The sequence below is a fragment of the Ooceraea biroi genome, chromosome 10 (assembly GCF_003672135.1).
Source record: "Ooceraea biroi isolate clonal line C1 chromosome 10, Obir_v5.4, whole genome shotgun sequence".
NCBI lineage: Eukaryota > Metazoa > Arthropoda > Insecta > Hymenoptera > Formicidae > Ooceraea > Ooceraea biroi.
The window spans coordinates 5,748,041-5,765,208 of record NC_039515.1 but is presented as its reverse complement, the minus strand read 5'-3'; the positions used below and the strand labels follow the sequence as shown (position 1 = coordinate 5,765,208).

General features: G+C 40.6%; 1 protein-coding gene across 3 annotated transcripts in view; it reads left to right on the top strand.

Moving 5' to 3' along the window:
• Nucleotides 1-17,168, top strand: part of LOC105282705 (cationic amino acid transporter 2) — a 100,535-nt gene that overhangs the window by 74,855 nt on the left and 8,512 nt on the right. For all 3 annotated transcript variants that reach the window (XM_011344914.3, XM_011344915.3, XM_026973409.1), the window contains exons 6-13: nucleotides 11,107-11,278; nucleotides 11,556-11,739; nucleotides 12,934-13,058; nucleotides 14,135-14,388; nucleotides 14,843-15,085; nucleotides 15,351-15,495; nucleotides 15,722-15,815; nucleotides 15,919-16,049. In XM_011344914.3, the coding sequence (XP_011343216.1) occupies nucleotides 11,107-11,278; nucleotides 11,556-11,739; nucleotides 12,934-13,058; nucleotides 14,135-14,388; nucleotides 14,843-15,085; nucleotides 15,351-15,495; nucleotides 15,722-15,815; nucleotides 15,919-16,049 (1,348 nt within the window). The remainder of the gene's footprint in view (nucleotides 1-11,106; nucleotides 11,279-11,555; nucleotides 11,740-12,933; nucleotides 13,059-14,134; nucleotides 14,389-14,842; nucleotides 15,086-15,350; nucleotides 15,496-15,721; nucleotides 15,816-15,918; nucleotides 16,050-17,168) is intronic.

The window sequence follows — 17,168 nt, the reverse complement described above, 5'->3', positions numbered from 1 at the left end:
ACCCGACAAAAATTGTTGGAGTTTGGCTGGGATGTGCTACCTCACCCACCGTATTCACCAGACATTGCACCTTCAGACTTTCACTTATTTAGGTCTTTGCAAAATTCTCTTAGCGGCAAGAACTTCAACTCTTTGATCGACATAAAAAATCACCTTGAGGAGTTTTTCGCCGAGAAACCTAAGAAGTTCTGGGAGAATGGAATCTTCCAGTTGCGTGAAAGATGGACAAAGGTTGTGAAACAAAACGGTGCATACATAAGTCAATAAATATTTATCGACATAAAAAAATGTTGCCTTTGAATTTTCCTTCAAAATCGGCACGAACTTTCCGGACGACCCAATAATATTGACTATCGGAACAATACTATACTCTACATAATATAGACGATCGACAAGATATGATTGAGAAATAAATAAAAACGTTAGATGAAACTTCCAATACTATATAATATAAATTTGCTTTAGGCAGAATTGTACAAGTTTAGAGTACTCACAATTCACGACGGGAGGTCTCTTACTCTGTCAGCCTTTAGTAGGTATATTATTTTGCAGTCTCAACTGTAACCGTCTACGGATGATAGTATTTTATCAAACGGCGATCCGGCTTCTCGGGAGTTGACTCCTGGATCCTGTTAACCTTAGACAAGCACAGCCATCACAAGAGTGCCACACGGTGATCCTGCTCCTTCGAGCATAGACCGGGTACGGTGCCGTCGGTCATTTGCGCATGCGTTCCTTGCCGTCGATGGATCGATGCCAATCGATATTTGATGCTGACAGTCGATATAATTGGGCATACGCCCCTGGTCATCGTCCATCCTCGTCTGTTCTATGGGTGGAAACACACCTCGCTGTTCTCTCTTCGCTCCCGTCCACATCGGTCGCCTTCTCACTGCGTCTCCTTCGTCCACAATTCGGTGACCAGAATTGAGAGAACCTCCCGTTTGTCAAAGTATGAGCAGTACAAGGTTTATAGTGCAACAATTCAATAATTTAACAATTCATACAACAGTTTCAAAAATCAATGATAACTTTCAATAATTTCAAGAATTTCAATGACATTAATAGTATATAGAAAAAATATAACCACACGAACATTTACCAAATAAATATATATATAATAAAATATTTACAATATTTGTATTATTACAAATATTTCCGACGAGCCGGATCACGTCGACGTTGGGGGAATACACTTACACTGTCACAAACACGGAGCAACGTCTGATGCAGCGCAAGAGAAAATGTACGAGATATATGATGCATCGTGTGCGCCGAACGATTTTCGGGAAAGCATTGTCTCCCCAAATTACGAATCATAAATTGTATATCGAGTTCATCATTATGGCGTGCAGGCTTGATATTGCGTAGAATCACGCATACACACATACCGGCGCATCGCACAATCCGCGGAATCACTGAAAAGTTTCACGAATCATGCAACACGCAAGCCATTAGGGATGCACTCGCGAGAGTGCTGCACGATACGTGAAAGAGTGCAGTTAGCACAGAAAGAGGTGGTCGGGCCAGAGGTTTGTATTTGGCCCGATGATGCTCTTGGCTGGTTCCGCTGAAGCAAAAATAATAATTCGTACTCCTGTGCTATCCCGAGGGAAATAAATTGAAAATTCGAACCGGGATGTTCCCGCAAAAACGGATCCGGCGATTCGTTTTGCCACGAGCAACCCCCGTTTGCTGCCATCGCCGCGCACACACCACCGTCGTTATTAACGATAATTCCACGTATCTCTGATTGCTGTTTCGCAAACGCCTGCGTCAACTCCGAAATTCAGTGCAATCGTTACGCGGAATTTTGATACAATCGTTGCCGCAACACCACGATACACAATCATTAAGCTGAATTCTCGTTAATCAACTGCAATTTTAGAAGCCAAAAGCGTCTCCGTTTCCCGAAATTGTTTCGCCGAATCTGGGCGAATTCCGAATCTGCAAGATATAGAAAATGATTTGATTCTGAAATATTTTACGATCAACTGGCGTGCTGTGTGATATGTCAATGTCAATGTAGGGCGCTCAATGGGAAAGAATTGTGGAAAGTTGGATTGTATTGTTCGATAATGTGGTTTACATTTTCCTCTGATAAGGTATTGCGGTGGCAATTTTATCGTTTGCTCTCTTCATGTGATGATTGATCGTAGTGGACGTTACGAGATTCGAGCGAGTGCCATTGTCTACGACGTGACAGCGTGCAACATTGCGTGCATTCGCGCACAATATTGACGCCACTCTGCTTCCGTTTTTACGTGCGCCCCGCACTGCGGACGGACCGCAGCCCACCGCCATTATTCCGCGTGTCATGCAAAATGTCGAGCTCACTTTTTGCTGCTCTCCGCCTCGTCAACGAACGCCGTGTCACACGATGGCACGCTCGAATTAAAATGAACGCTGGCCGAGCAGCCGGCGCGACGGTGCTAAAAAATCATCTGTTAGGGGTGATCGTGCAACATTTGCGGATTTTATAGGCTGAACCGGAAGTAATCGGCGATTCCGTCGATGGGTCAGGATATCCGGTGACATATAATGGTGACATGGCAAAACGATCATTTCCATTTTTTTTGAGCCTTCATTGGAGCTCCCGAAACATCTACTTGAAATCTCCGCTCTCCCGAAATATTAGGGGTGTGATTTAGTTTTGAGGGTTTTTTTGCTCAAAAACGCATGTATTTAAATATGATAATGAATGAATACCTTAATCAAAATATTTTCCTTCCTTTTCTATAACTTTTTCCCATCTTTCTGGCAACAGATGGATCCACCACGATAAAATCACTCTTCTTTTCAGTTGATCCATTCGTCGACGAATTTTCGCACTTCTTCGAAATTATGAAAGTGTGTATCCTCTAAAGCGTCTTGCATCGACCGGAACAAATAATAATCGCATGGAGAATACGCGGGGTGCGGTAAGACTTGCCATTCAAGCTCTAATAGTGCTTGTTTCACTGATAACGCAACGTGAGGTCGAGCGTTGTCACGAAGAAGAATCACTTTCCGTCGTTTACTCGCAATTGCTGGTCGTTTTTGGTCCAATGCTTGCTTCAACTTGTATAATTGGTGTCGATAACGATCAGCCGTGACAGTCTCATGCGGATTTAACAGCTCATAGTACACTATCCCACCAAATACGGAGCATTACTTTTCAACCGTGAATATTGCGTCTCGGAGTGGATGTTGACGGTTCGCCTGGATCCACCCATGATTTTCTGCGTTTCGGATTATCAAAATAGATCCACTTTTCATCCCCAGTAACGATCCGAGACAAAGGACTCTTCTTTTTTTGCCTGGCGATCAACGAAATGCAAATGTTCAACCGGTTCGCAATGGCACTTTCCGATAATTGATGTCGAACCCATTTCCCTTCTTTCTGAATTTTTCCCATTTCATGTAAATGTTTGGTAACTGTTGTACGATCAACATTTAATGCTCTGGCAAGAGATGGATTCCATCACGATAAAATGACTCTTCTTTTCAGTCGATCCATTCGTCGACGAATTTTCGCACTTCTTCCAAATTATGAAAGTGTATCCTCTAAAGCGTCTTGCATCGACCGGAACAAATAATAATCGCATGGAGAATACGCGGGGTGCAGTAAGACTTCCCATTCAAGCTCTAACAGTGCTTGTTTCACTGATAACGCAACGTCAGGTCGAGCGTTGTCACGAAGAAGAATCACTTTCCGTCGTTTACTCGCAATTGGTGGTCGTTTTTGGTCCAATGCTTACTTCAACTTGTACAATTGGTGTCGATAACGATCAGCCGTGACAGTCTCATGCGGATTTAACAGCTCATAGTACACTATCCCACCAAATACGGAGCATTACTTTTCAACCGTGAATATTGCGTCTCGGAGTGGATGTTGATGGTTCGCCTGGATCCACCCATGATTTTCTGCGTTTCGGATTATCAAAATAGATCCACTTTTCATCCCCAGTAACGATCCGAGACAAATGACTCTTCTTTTTTTGCCTGGCGATCAACGAAATGTAAATGTTCAACCGGTTCGCAATGGCACTTTCCGATAATTGATGTCGAACCCATTTCCCTTCTTTCTGAATTTTTCCCATTTCATGTAAATGTTTGGTAACTGTTGTACGATCAACATTTAATGCTCTAGCAAGTTCTGAAGTGGATTGTGTTGAATTTTCGTCCAATAGTGCTTGCAAATCTGCATTTTCAAGCTTTCTTGGTTGTCCCGAGCGTTCTTTGTCCTTCACATCAGTATCACGACTTTTAAAGCGTCTAAACCAGTATTCACACGTCTTAATTGATGGGGCAGAATCACCATAAGTTTCCACAAGAATTCTATAACCCTCAGCCGCAGTTTTCTTTTGATTAAAAAACAAAAGCAACGCATGTCGAAAATGCTGTTTCGGAAGTTGCATTTTTACGATGATATAAACAATAAACACGACTGTTATTGCATCTATTGCTATAATGCTACTAAATGTCATGGATAATGTCAACACTGTAAGAAAGAACAGTTATCGGAAACAGCTATTGGAACAAACTGACACTACAGCCATCTGTTGCAAAACCCTCAAAACTAAATCACACTCCTAATAATAACACTTGATTCTATTTCAGAAGTTACATCATTTCGCGAAGTAAGAATAAATCACGCTCGTCTAAGTATCACCATCCCACTCATCTAGCCGTGCAGGTTGAATGAAACTTCACTTGATTTTCTTCCGGTTCGTCTCCACGTCCGATTCCATGACCTGAACAAATATTGAACTAGCTTGTGCAACGACCTACTTATATAATGAGCTTTTATGATTTCAGTTAAATTTTTTAGTCTAACTTTGCGTACACGTGCTTCCGTTTTTTATGCATGCTTCTCTCCCGGGTTGTAATATATGTAATATTAGGTGTATATGCAAAAGTTTTAATTAATTTTTGTTTTCGTTTTCGTGTTTTAAGTGCATAATATGTGCAATGTAATTTAGTCATCAAAATATTTGTCCTTCCTTTCCACGATTTGCAACTTTGATATCAATTCTTGAAAACATAAAAAAGTTATTTAAACTTTAAATAATACCAGAGCGCTGAAAAAAAGACAAACATTTGCATACATATTTACTCCATCCGAATGAACCCCTCTTGGCGTCGACAATCCTCAATATCGGGCACGTGTCCGCACGTGCCGGTACCTTTGACTTTTACGGATCATATGCGATGCCTACGTGTCCCTTAACTACTCGCGGAACATCCTGTTCACGAGCTACCACACTAACCGGATGCCAGCGACCGTTTAATCCGCCTCGCGACATGCGGATCGATTTTCCGATCGCCCGCGATCGTATTACTAACGCGGAATGTCGTCAAAATTAATGACTCGCAATTCCTCAGGGACATATGAGCGTTTTTCCCTGCTTCGAGTATATGCCTTCCTTGGTCATCGCTTCTAATGAATTTTTTTCCAGTTGCGTCTCGCAGAATCGGAGTTATGGAGTTCATAATGTTTTTGTGCAAATTCCGTGTATCTTCTGTTTAAGAGGAACTCTATTCTTATCAAGAACGAAAGAAAGAACGTATTTTAATTTTAAGTAATTTTTTTTAAAGTGATGAAAGAGGAACTGAAATTCCTGTATACACTCGCCTGTAGCAGGATAAATTTCGTATATTGAGAAGTGAGAGACAGCTCGGAAGTAAAAAATCATCATCGGCGCAACTCTAAGCGTTGACTTTTTGTTAAACCATCTATGAGCGGCGTTTACCCTCCGGGATGCTAAATATTAGTACAGGATTATTACGCGGCTCCGTGAATCTCCGAAAAGCGGAGAGATCCATCGTCTCAACAGAGGGAGACCCTCTTTGCCGGCTCAAAAGAGGAAGACACTGGGCTCGGGAGGACTCCTCCTAGTAGACGCTCTCGTAACCGCGAGGGCAAGGAGAAAATAGCTCGGGCTTTTTTGTGACATCGTCTAACTCGCCTGACCCCTCACCTTACGTCCGTTAAAGCCTCCGGACCGAAGGAGTACCCTCAATCTGAGGCGTCGGATCGTGGCGAAATTTCGCTAGCGAATTCTACGTACGACAGTTACGATCCGCAAGGAAGATGTATCGCGAGTATGTGAAAGGAAGGTAAACCCCCGTGCGCAAATACATTGAATAAGTTGTCGGGCAAGATGGAGGACCAGAAGTCAGAAAGAAGCTGCAGATAGATGTATTAGGTGTATGCAAAAGTTTTAGTCTTTTTTTCAGCACTCTGGTATTATTATTTAAACTTTAAATTCTCGCTTTTTTACTCGTTTTTGAAGAGGCATCGAAGTTTATAAAACGTCACATGTCATGAACGAGAAACGTAACTTCGAAAAACAATAGTAAATGCAAATATTTTGATGACTAAATTATATTGCATGTACACCGTTAAAAATTGTGCGTCCATATGTTAAAATTTTCTTGTGTTGCCATGTTTTGATTACTACTTCAATGTAAAATTAACATACAACTGATATGTTATTATTTTTATAACAATTTTATATGTTACATTAATGTTAACTTCATAACTTAACATTTTGTGTATGTCTCTTAGAGATGGAATATTATTTGAAATGCTTTTAACACAATAATTTTAAACAATCAACATGTCACAAAGTCAGTTTAACATTCTAAAAGAAGTTAAAGTAAATCTTCAAATAATCATGGACTTTGACATATAAAATAATCAAATTTACTAAAATTAAATGTTTCTATCAAAAATAATTTAAGTTGAAATAATTACTATCACGTGTTAATATAACATAAAAAGTAAATGTTCATATTGTACGAACGAAAATGTTCTATCAACTTTTCTGATGAGTTATTGTAACTTCTCTTCCATGTAGTTTTCAATTACTTTGTATGTTATTTTTACATCACACTTAAAGTTACAATAACAAAAATAAATGTAAAGTATTGTGTTAATTACTTAACATTTCTAGTTTGTCAAGAAGTAACATATGACGAATGAATTACTTTAACTTAAAATTTAGAGTGGACTTTCTGGGACATGCAAAAAATGTTAAAATTAACATTTTATTTTTTACTGTGTATTATGCATCTAAAAAGTGAAAACATGCAAAAGATGATTAAAATTTTTACATATATCTAACAGATTTCTCGCAAAGTTCATGTTTATTTCTTTTCTTTTCGGAACAGCATGGCATATCTAAAACTTTAGATTTTTAATTATCTTGTGTTCTGCCATTTTTCAGAACGTTTCCGTTTCCGGAACGTTAGCTGATGTTGCTCCATTTTATTCTCCTCCTCGACTTCCTGTTCTCGAATTTCGAAGTACGCTTGTTTATTGTTTGCGGTTCAGTTGATCTCTGAGAGTTCCATTCGCGGGCGCAGCTCTCGTCGAAATCGGAGAATAAATCAATCAGACGAAATGCAATACGAGGATGCGCCGCCGACTTTCTAGCGCCGGCTCTCCGAAGATTTATCCCCCGCCTTCCGGTGTGCAATCCACGTTTCCAGTCGCGCCGCGATATTTTCAAGAGAAGCGCCAAGCTTCTCCAATATTGTTCATGCTCATGTTCTGCACTTTGCGCAGGGTTTAAAGGTGCATTTACATGCCGGGAATACTGATGTTTGAATCATTTGTACTCGTTGACGTAGTCGTATCTCGTAGTTTCTGAGGACTTTAGGATTTTCTCGTAAATAGTACAAAGTACAAAAAAGTAATAGCACCAAGTAGTACATAAAATCCCGGAATAAACTCTTCTCTTTACAGAGTATGACAAGAGATCTAATCTGAATCTCTTGTGTCTGCTAAAAGCGCGGGTAAGATAAGCGCAATGGATGGAGGGAGGCCGCCTCCCTCGCGATGACGCGGCTCGTTACAATGTTTTTTTAATTTAGCAACTGCTTCATTTAACGGCACGTAATTTACCTCGAAAAGTCACTAAATTTCGCGATAACGAACCATCAACAAAATTTACGACTTTTCCTTCTTTCTCCCCACTTATTTTTCGTCCAAGGAAGTACTTGGATTTCAGGAACGTGTGGATTAAAATTACTCAGAGATTACGGAACCGGCAGTTTGCTTTCTACTTTTCATTTAGAAATGGAATTTTGGTTCTTGTCTCCTTTGTATAGTCGCATAACTTTTGGATGTAATAAAGTAAACGTTGTTTTCCACGATGGGGCAATATTTAGAAATAGTCGGGCGAGCGTAATGGAGGGATAGAGGAATAACGTGTGGAACAGCCAAACAGGGTCAGCTGTCCTGCTGAAAGATTCACGAGCTTCCTCAGGAATCTTCCCCGATGTCCTTCCTCAATGTCCTACGCTTTTACCGCCTTTATATTGGGTTGGCCAAAAAGTAATTGCGTTTTTTTCCAATAGATGGACATACATGTCTTAAAATGTGACTAACTTCATTCTAAACCGCAAATTCATTATGTAGGTTAACAACTCACGGTTCAAGCTTGTTTTAGAAAAAGAAAGTACACGATTTCGTTAACAATTGTTTGTTTGCCGTCGATTTCAAAATGGAAAATCAAAAAGAACATTTTCGTCATATTTTGTTTTGTTACTTCCGAAAAGGGAAAAACGCTGTGCAAGCTCATAAAAAGTTATGTGATGTATATGGCGAAGATGTTTTAAAACTGCGGCAGTGTCAAAATTGGTTTACTAAATTTCGATCTGCAGATTTTAATGTGAAAGATGCACCACGCTCAGGAAGGCCAATCGAAATTGATGATGACAAAATAAAGGCACTGATCGATTCGAATCGGCGTTTAACGACACGAGAGATTGCTGAGAATCTTGACATATCGAAATCGAGTGTTGAAAACCATTTAAAACGACTTGGATACATTAGTAAGCTCGATATTTGGGTACCACATGAGCTGAAAGAAATTCATCTCACTAAGCGTATTGACATCTGCGATTCTCTTTTGAAACGTGAGGAAAATGATCGATTTTTGAAACGCATGATAACAGGCGACGAAAAATGGATCGTCTACAACAACGTCAAACGAAAAAGATGGTGGAGCAAGCGTGATGAACCTGCTGAAAGCACTTGAAAAGCAGATATTCACCAAAGGAAGATTATGCTGTCAGTCTGGTGGGACTTTCAAGGTATTGTGTATTTTGAGCTGCTTGCGAGGAATCAAACCATTAATTCAGACGTATACTGTCGTCAACTGGATAAATTAAATGATGCCATCAAACAGAAACGTCGAGAATTGGTGAATCGCAAAGGTGTTGTGTTTCACCATGATAACGCTAGACCACGTACAAGTTCGGTCACTCGTGAAAAATTGTTGCAGCTTGGATGGGATGTGTTACCATGATGTTACCACATCCACCATATTCGCCAGACCTGGCACCATCAGATTACCATTTGTTTCGTTCTTTGCAAAACGCCTTGAATGGTAAAACCTTGACTGCTGATGAGGATATGAAATCGTTCTTGGAATAGTTTTTTGCTGAAAAAGATAAGAACTTTTTTGAGCGCGGAATCATGAAGTTGCCTGAAAAATGGCAAAAGATAATCAAACAAAATGGACAATATATTGTTTAATAAAGTTTTTGTTTCCCATGAAAAATTCGCCTTTTATTTATATAAAAAAAAACGCAATTACTTTTTGGCCAACCCAATAGAATCCAACCGTTCCCCTTTACTAGTCGCCCTTCTCCTTTACGAGGCCGGAATGCTTCCTGGTCGAGCAATTAATTAACTGACGACGCGCGACATAAAAGTATACGATGACCGGAATTTCGGAAGTCTGAAAAGTCGAGCAAAGTTGCACAGGCTTCCCTTCGCGGTCCTTTTCGTTTCCGCAAACGCGGAAATTCTCAAGCACGGGATTTCGAACGTTCGGCATTCTCCGGATACACGTTTGCAAGATCGCGCCGTTTGCGTCTCGCCGTGCGAGCGATTTCTTGACTTGGCTGACGAGATTCTGAGGTGAAAACTCAGGTTTCACAAAGTATTTCAGCAGTGTATCTGCGGCATCTGCGCCAAACTTTAACCCGCAATTTAACCGCGCTTTTGTGCTGCACCCTCGCGCGCGCTCGCCTCACTCGTGGCCGAGATGTATATGAGACGAGGTGTACAGATTACATGACGCCCACATCCCCCGCCAGATTTATGGCACAACCCTTGGAAATAGTTCTCTCGTAATCTCTCACCCGATCCCACGCTGCCAGCGAAAATTTAAATTTAGGCATCTCCATCCAGTTGATCTTTTGATCTCCTTTCATCTCTTCCTCTCTCTTACTCGGCGCACTTTCTCTTTGTTTCCTTCTTCACTTTCTTTGGTGCAAGTTTCTCAATGGGACTTTGTTCGTCGAGGGTTGTTGGAGATATAATTACAAATGTCATCGTCAAATATGATGAATAGAATTTCACTTATTAAAGAATAAAGTTCAAATGTTATAAATTAAAACGTATCACACACATGAGCGGAAATAATCTTAAAATGCGATATGCTTTTAATAACGCCGGTATTAGATTAATTTTTGACGCTGATACGAGTGTGTGTTATCCCTTTTTCAAATGTTCGCACTCGCCCTCTTCTTTCTCCTGCACCCTTACCCCTTCTTCACTTGATAGCCGGAGCTCATCAGAAATTCATGAGCACATGGAGCAGACTTTGAAAATGTAAACACTTTAATACTGTACTATCCGTGGGGAACATTTTTAACAAATCCGACAAGGAAGCAGAGGGGTTGATAGCGGTGAGGCAATTCACGTCGGATAATTAACTGCTTTTATCGATTTCCGCTTAATTACTTTATACGCGCGCGCTCATAACCGACAAAACAAGCGTTGTTTTTAAATCGTGCAACACACCAAATGCGCAAACACCGTATTATTATTATTCGATACCGATCAACCCTACGAGCGCATTTCGCAGTTTAATAAAAAAGCACCGTGACGTCTGACTGAAATTGAATTTCAAGCAACAGCTCTCCATTCTCGACTCTAATTTAAGTTTCTATTTTTATTTCACCTTTCCACGAAATCCTGTTCTATTGCGTTTTCAATTCCGATTAGATGCCGCGCCCCTCCACCGCGGGGTTGAAAATCGGTTTACCGCGCGAATATTCCGTCCGACGCAATGAAAGAGTTCGGTCTCTTCTCTCCGTCAGGTGTTCACCGGTGCGGCGACGTGCTTCTACGCCTTCATCGGCTTCGACATAATAGCCACCACCGGCGAGGAGGCGACGAATCCGAAGAAGAGCATCCCCCTCGCCATTGTCTCGTCCTTGATCATCATCCTCATCGCTTACGTCACCAGCAGCATGGTGCTGACACTGATTGGTGGGTAGACTATTAAGCACAAGTCGGTTGTTTTGCAGTTTATCGATCGAAACGCGTGTTTAAACAATTCCAGCGAGCGACGTTTCATTTTATTGCACATTTGAATTTATCGAGCAAAACGCAACTGTTTCCGCGAGTGTGAATATTGTTTGTCTCGGTGAATATTGTCAAAGATTACGTGTGGCGAGTGGAAATCGCAAAGAACGATGACCGGCTTTGCGGAAGGACTGTAACATGCATTTCTCAGTACATCCTCACGTTTCTTTACGTGTTTCAGTTCCTTACGACCAGGTCGACCAGGATTCGGCGTTGGTGGAGATGTTCGGCCAGGTCGGAGCATATAAATGCAAATACATTGTCGCCATCGGTGCACTGGCAGGCCTGACGGTCTCCATGTTCGGCAGTATGTTTCCGATGCCTAGGATAGTCTATGCGATGGCTCAGGATGGCCTTATATTCCGGTAATTACTTTCACCTTTTCATCATCGAATTATTAATATATTAATTCATTAACTAAGCAATCCGAATCGCATTTAGATGATGATACAACTCGATATAGCGATGTTTTGGGGAATTTTGATGTTTGTTTTTAAAAGTTACCTATCCTATAAAATGCTATTGCTATAAAATTAATATGCGACAAGCTATATTGCGCTGTCATAAGTATGTGTTTAGTATGATCCATTGTCGGATCCTAGACGCGACCCAGATTACTTAGTTACCTAATAATTATTACATATTTGGGTAATTATTTAGATTAACGGAGCAACCTCGAATGACCTTGACCTTGACATATGTCGTCACGGTCACCCTCCTGAGTGACCTTCAAAAGGTTTTAGCCGTCGCTCATTGTTTATTAAAAAGTTATTAACCAAAGAAGTTTCGAAAATATAGTAGTTATTTTGAATATTGAAAGACAAACGACGAATATGAACGAAGGAAGGAAAGTGATTTAACCTAACCTAATCTAATCTAGCCTGGTTAGGTTAGGTTAGGTTATATTTTCCGAAACTGGAGCCCCGGACACATATACGCTCGTTTTTCAGCCTGCTTCGCGGGAGGGCGGGGGGAAGGGGCTTCGCCGCGTCCGGGGCTCCAGTTTCGGAAAATATAACCTAACCCAAACCTATTTCTGATTTAAAGCTAAAATTCCATCAAATATACTCTTTCGTAAACGTATATGATATCGTAAAATTATGCTCTATTCATTAAACTTTTTTGTTAATAACTTTTTAACAAACAACGAGCGACGGGTGAAACCTAGTGCGGGTTATTCGGGAAGGTAACTTTTGTAATATATGTCAAACTCAAGTCCTTGCTTCGCGTAGACAGTTGAAAATTCGTGCAAAATCATTAAACTGCTTTTTTTAATAACTTTTTAATAAACAATGAGCGACGGCTAAAATCTTTTGAAGGTCACTCAGGAGGGTGACCTCTATAATATATGTCAAGGTCAAGATCATCCGAGGTTGCTCCGTTAAACTAAATAATTACCCATATTTGATTATCCAGCTTTATTATTATAGTACAGAAAGTGTCTTTTATCGATATTTCTTAATTCATAAGATAAAGATAGGATTTAAAGGATTTACTTATCACGAACTTGTTAGAATTAATTAATCGATCACATTAATGACACGAGTTTACTCGCACAGGAAGCTCAGCCAAGTCTGGCCGGCGACGGGCACCCCCGCAGTTGCGACTCTAACTTCCGGCATATGCGCCGCTTTTGCCGCGCTGCTGATCCAGTTGGAAGTGTTGGTGGAGATGATGTCGATCGGTAAGACATTATCCGAAACAATTTTCCAACGCCTGGTTGTGCGAGTTACGAGAACACCGTGGAAATTTAATCTCGTGAAACACTCTTCGTGAGGATGAGGATGATGGAGCGAACGCGCCGCGCAATCTATCATTTTACGATGCTGATCTTGTCATTCTGATTGGCCACCTATTCGCTCGTATTTTTACAAAAATAATTATTATCCATTAGCAAAATTGCACGTATCAGATGTACATTTGCGCTTCACCGAAGTAGATCCCAATACCTCATACACAGTAAAAAATAAAATGTTAATTTTAACATTTTTTGCATGTCCCAGAAAGTCCACTATAAATTTTAAGTTGAAGTAACTCATTCGTCATATGTTACTTCTTGACAAACTAGAAATGTTAAGTAATTAACACAATACTTTACATTTATTTTTGTTATTGTAACTTTAAGTGTGATGTAAAAATAACATACAAAGTAATTGAAAACTACATGGAAGAGAAGTTACAACAACTCATCAGAAAAGTTGATAGAACATTTTCGTTCGTACAATATGAACATTTACTTTTTATGTTATATTAACACGTGATAGTAATTATTTCAACTTAAATTATTTTTGATAGAAACATTTAATTTTAGTAAATTTGATTATTTTATATGTCAAAGTCCATGATTATTTGAAGATTTACTTTAACTTCTTTTAGAATGTTAAACTGACTTTGTGACATGTTGATTGTTTAAAATTATTGTGTTAAAAGCATTTCAAATAATATTCCATCTCTAAGAGACATACACAAAATGTTAAGTTATGAAGTTAACATTAATGTAACATATAAAATTGTTATAAAAATAATAACATATCAGTTGTATGTTAATTTTACATTGAAGTAGTAATCAAAACATGGCAACACAAGAAAATTTTAACATATGGACGCACAATTTTCAACGGTGTATTCATAAGCGCAAAATATAATGCAATAATGTGCAAAATAATATTGTACAACTGAAATGCCAAGAAAGCGCGAAAGTGGAGAAACCCAGAGAAAGCTCGCCGTGTCAGGATGCTTGGATTTCTGCTTCCTGTCCAGGTACCCTGCTCGCGTACACCCTGGTGTCCACCTGTGTGCTGATACTGCGGTACCAACCGCACTCGACGAACCTGGTGGAGCTGCTGCCGCAGAGCCTCCGAACACCCTGTCGATCACCGACGAAGGAGACGCAGGGTAACGGGCAAGTGACCTATGGCAAGGAGCTTAGGCCTGATCAGCTTACGACCGCGTTGAACTCGGTCCAGACGTCCCAGCCGGAGATCACAGCCACCAACAATGGACAGCGCATCACGGTAAGGCGCGAAACACCCTCCGTCGTCGTTCCGCAGGAATTGCCTTGCAGCAGGAAATTGGATTTTCCCTGTCGCCGCGCGGTTGACTCCGCGGTTCCGAGTTTTATTCACAATTTCGTGCCGACGATTTACAAACACGTCGACCTACTTCCGCGCGCTCGGTCTTTTCTTCCGGATTCGGTTGGATTACGTCTTGGTGAATGCAGGCAACGTTTTCCGAGTTGCCTCGCCGTGAATTTCTTCCTTTGAATTACGGCGACCTAAAGATTTTCTTTTATCGTTGTCATTACGATTTTTAAGATGGCAGTACCGCAGGAAATTCTCTTGCTTCCTGCTTGAAATTTCCTTTCGCTTTACGTTACGTAACAGCGGACGAGAGTGGATTTAATGAGCGAGCGAGATGTAGAATCGGGCTAAGAGGGAGTGCTCAACGGGATCTGCATTAAAATTCCAGGTACGGAGGGTGAGGAGATGCAACAGCTCGTCGCCGGATTCGGACGACACGTACGGGGGTGAGGAGGACGAAGTGGGGCTGGGCAAGGATGATCAGTATCTTGTCAGCGACAGGACGGAGAACAAGTTCTATGGCAGCGTGCACGCGGCTGCGGCCGCCTCGAGTTGCGGTAGCGCTCATCAGTATCCCGGAAACACGCCAATTATAGGACCGCCGTTGAATTATCTGCAGCGCCGGCTGCAGGTAGGATAATCAGGATCGAAATTCAACAGCGCGGTAGAATAAGGGTCTTCATCACGATAGAATCATGTTGATGGAGTACTTCTCCCTTATCGCGTTCAGGTTTTCACGTTTTCACGTGGTCTTACTCGAGGAGACGCAATAAATGCTCCTGAATGCGCCACAGAATTGAAATAGCGTTTTTATTTAATTATGTACGGGAAAGATTTTCTAGTGTAAAGGACACTGTAATCACATTATGACGCTAATGAATTTTAATGTCTCCTAGGCGGCGCAATATCTTTGTCCTGCTATATTCCCGTGGGTGGACAGAGGTCCTGCAACAGAGGCGTCAGGACGTTACGTCATGAAGCTTGTTGGAATCTTGTATGGCTTGATCGTTATTTTTGACCTGATCATCGTTTGTGGGATGGGTGAGGAGTTCATACTGCTTTGATATTTATAAGCATAGTTTCTCATAAGCATGTCATCAAATATTTATTTTTATGGATTGTATTTTAATTCGAAAATGTAAATGATAATTTTCTGAAATGATATGTACATTAAAAAAACTTATTTTAAGCTTTTGAAAAGCACACTTGCTGGATCTCGTGAATAACTATGGAAATATTTTTTTAAATCCCGTAACGATTTTTTCAGGTAACATGGGGACGTTCACAACGATATTACTCTTCCTCTTTCTCTTTGCTATAATCGGTGTGCTTCTCGCCATTAGTAGAAAACCGCAAAATAGGTAGGATACTGTAATCCCGCTCGCATAATTTTTCGTGAATCACGAAATGTCTGTTTAAACGTGCGATAGTTGAATGTACTAACGAAAACACCAACTGTTGCAGGAATACTTCAATAATGTTCATGACTCCAGGCTTACCCTTCGTCCCCGCGATTGCCGTTACCGTCAATATCTATCTCATCTTCAAGCTCAGCATCCTCACTCTGGTCAGATTCACGGTCTGGATGATTATCGGTACATATTTACATCATGACTTGCATGTAAAATACAAAGCAATTTTACACGAAAACACACACACACATCGCGAGATCAAGATTACAAGCTAAGACAAGCTACAAATAATTTAATCACATCAACACCTAGTCAGCCAAACCTGCGAAGAACAGACATTGGCAAAATCTGTTCGACAAAATATGTGAGCAGAGAGGCCACAGATTGGGTACAAAATCCACCCAGTAAGCACACTGTCAGCAGTATGCCGACAGATTGGCAGCAGATATGAAGCAGAATAATGCAACAGATCCGGTACCATCTGTGTCCGCATTAAGCTTGTGTTCTGCCAGCAGATCCTGCTTATAACATGATCTGACAGCAGATTGGCGGCAGAAACTGAACAGAGCCTGCCGACATAACCTGGCGGCAGATTGGCGGCAGAAACCGAACAGGATCTGCAGCTTTTGACACTATTCAAATTTACACGACTAGGAATATGCGTTTTCGCTCCGCACCGCTAGGTGGTGAACATGTTGAGTTCTTACTCGACGTTAAGATTTAGCCTGACAGTTATATAAGTTATTAATATACGCGTCTTGACATAATAATATTAATTTTTCGAAGAATTTTTGCACTTGCGGCACCGAGGTTCTCATGGACAACGTCCACACACGCCGCAAGCAATCTGAAGGCATTAAATTTGCCCATTTAATCAAATTAAGGGGGTATTCTAGTGTAAAAGCGGAATTTGTATGCTATTTTGGTGAATTTTTTGGAAAAAAGTATAAGGTTTTTTGAGGCAGGGTTTTCCCTGCTTATTCATACATATTTGGTGTATGTTTCCAAATTTTTGTAGTAGACAATAACTATAAATAAGCGCTGCACATGATATTAAATAAGAACATGAAAAAAGAAGTTGGTCCATGGTTCCCATGATTTCAGCTGTTCTGTTCATCTGAAACAAAACAACCAAAGAGATTCTTAATTAGTATGAGTGTGGCTATAGCAGGTACCAGAATGAAAAAAAAATGTTGAAAATTTAAAACATGACTTCATTGAGAAAATTAAGTTTCGATTTGTGCCATTTTTTTCACCATTGAAGGGCTGTAGAAATTCCAAAAAACAATATTTCGACTTGAT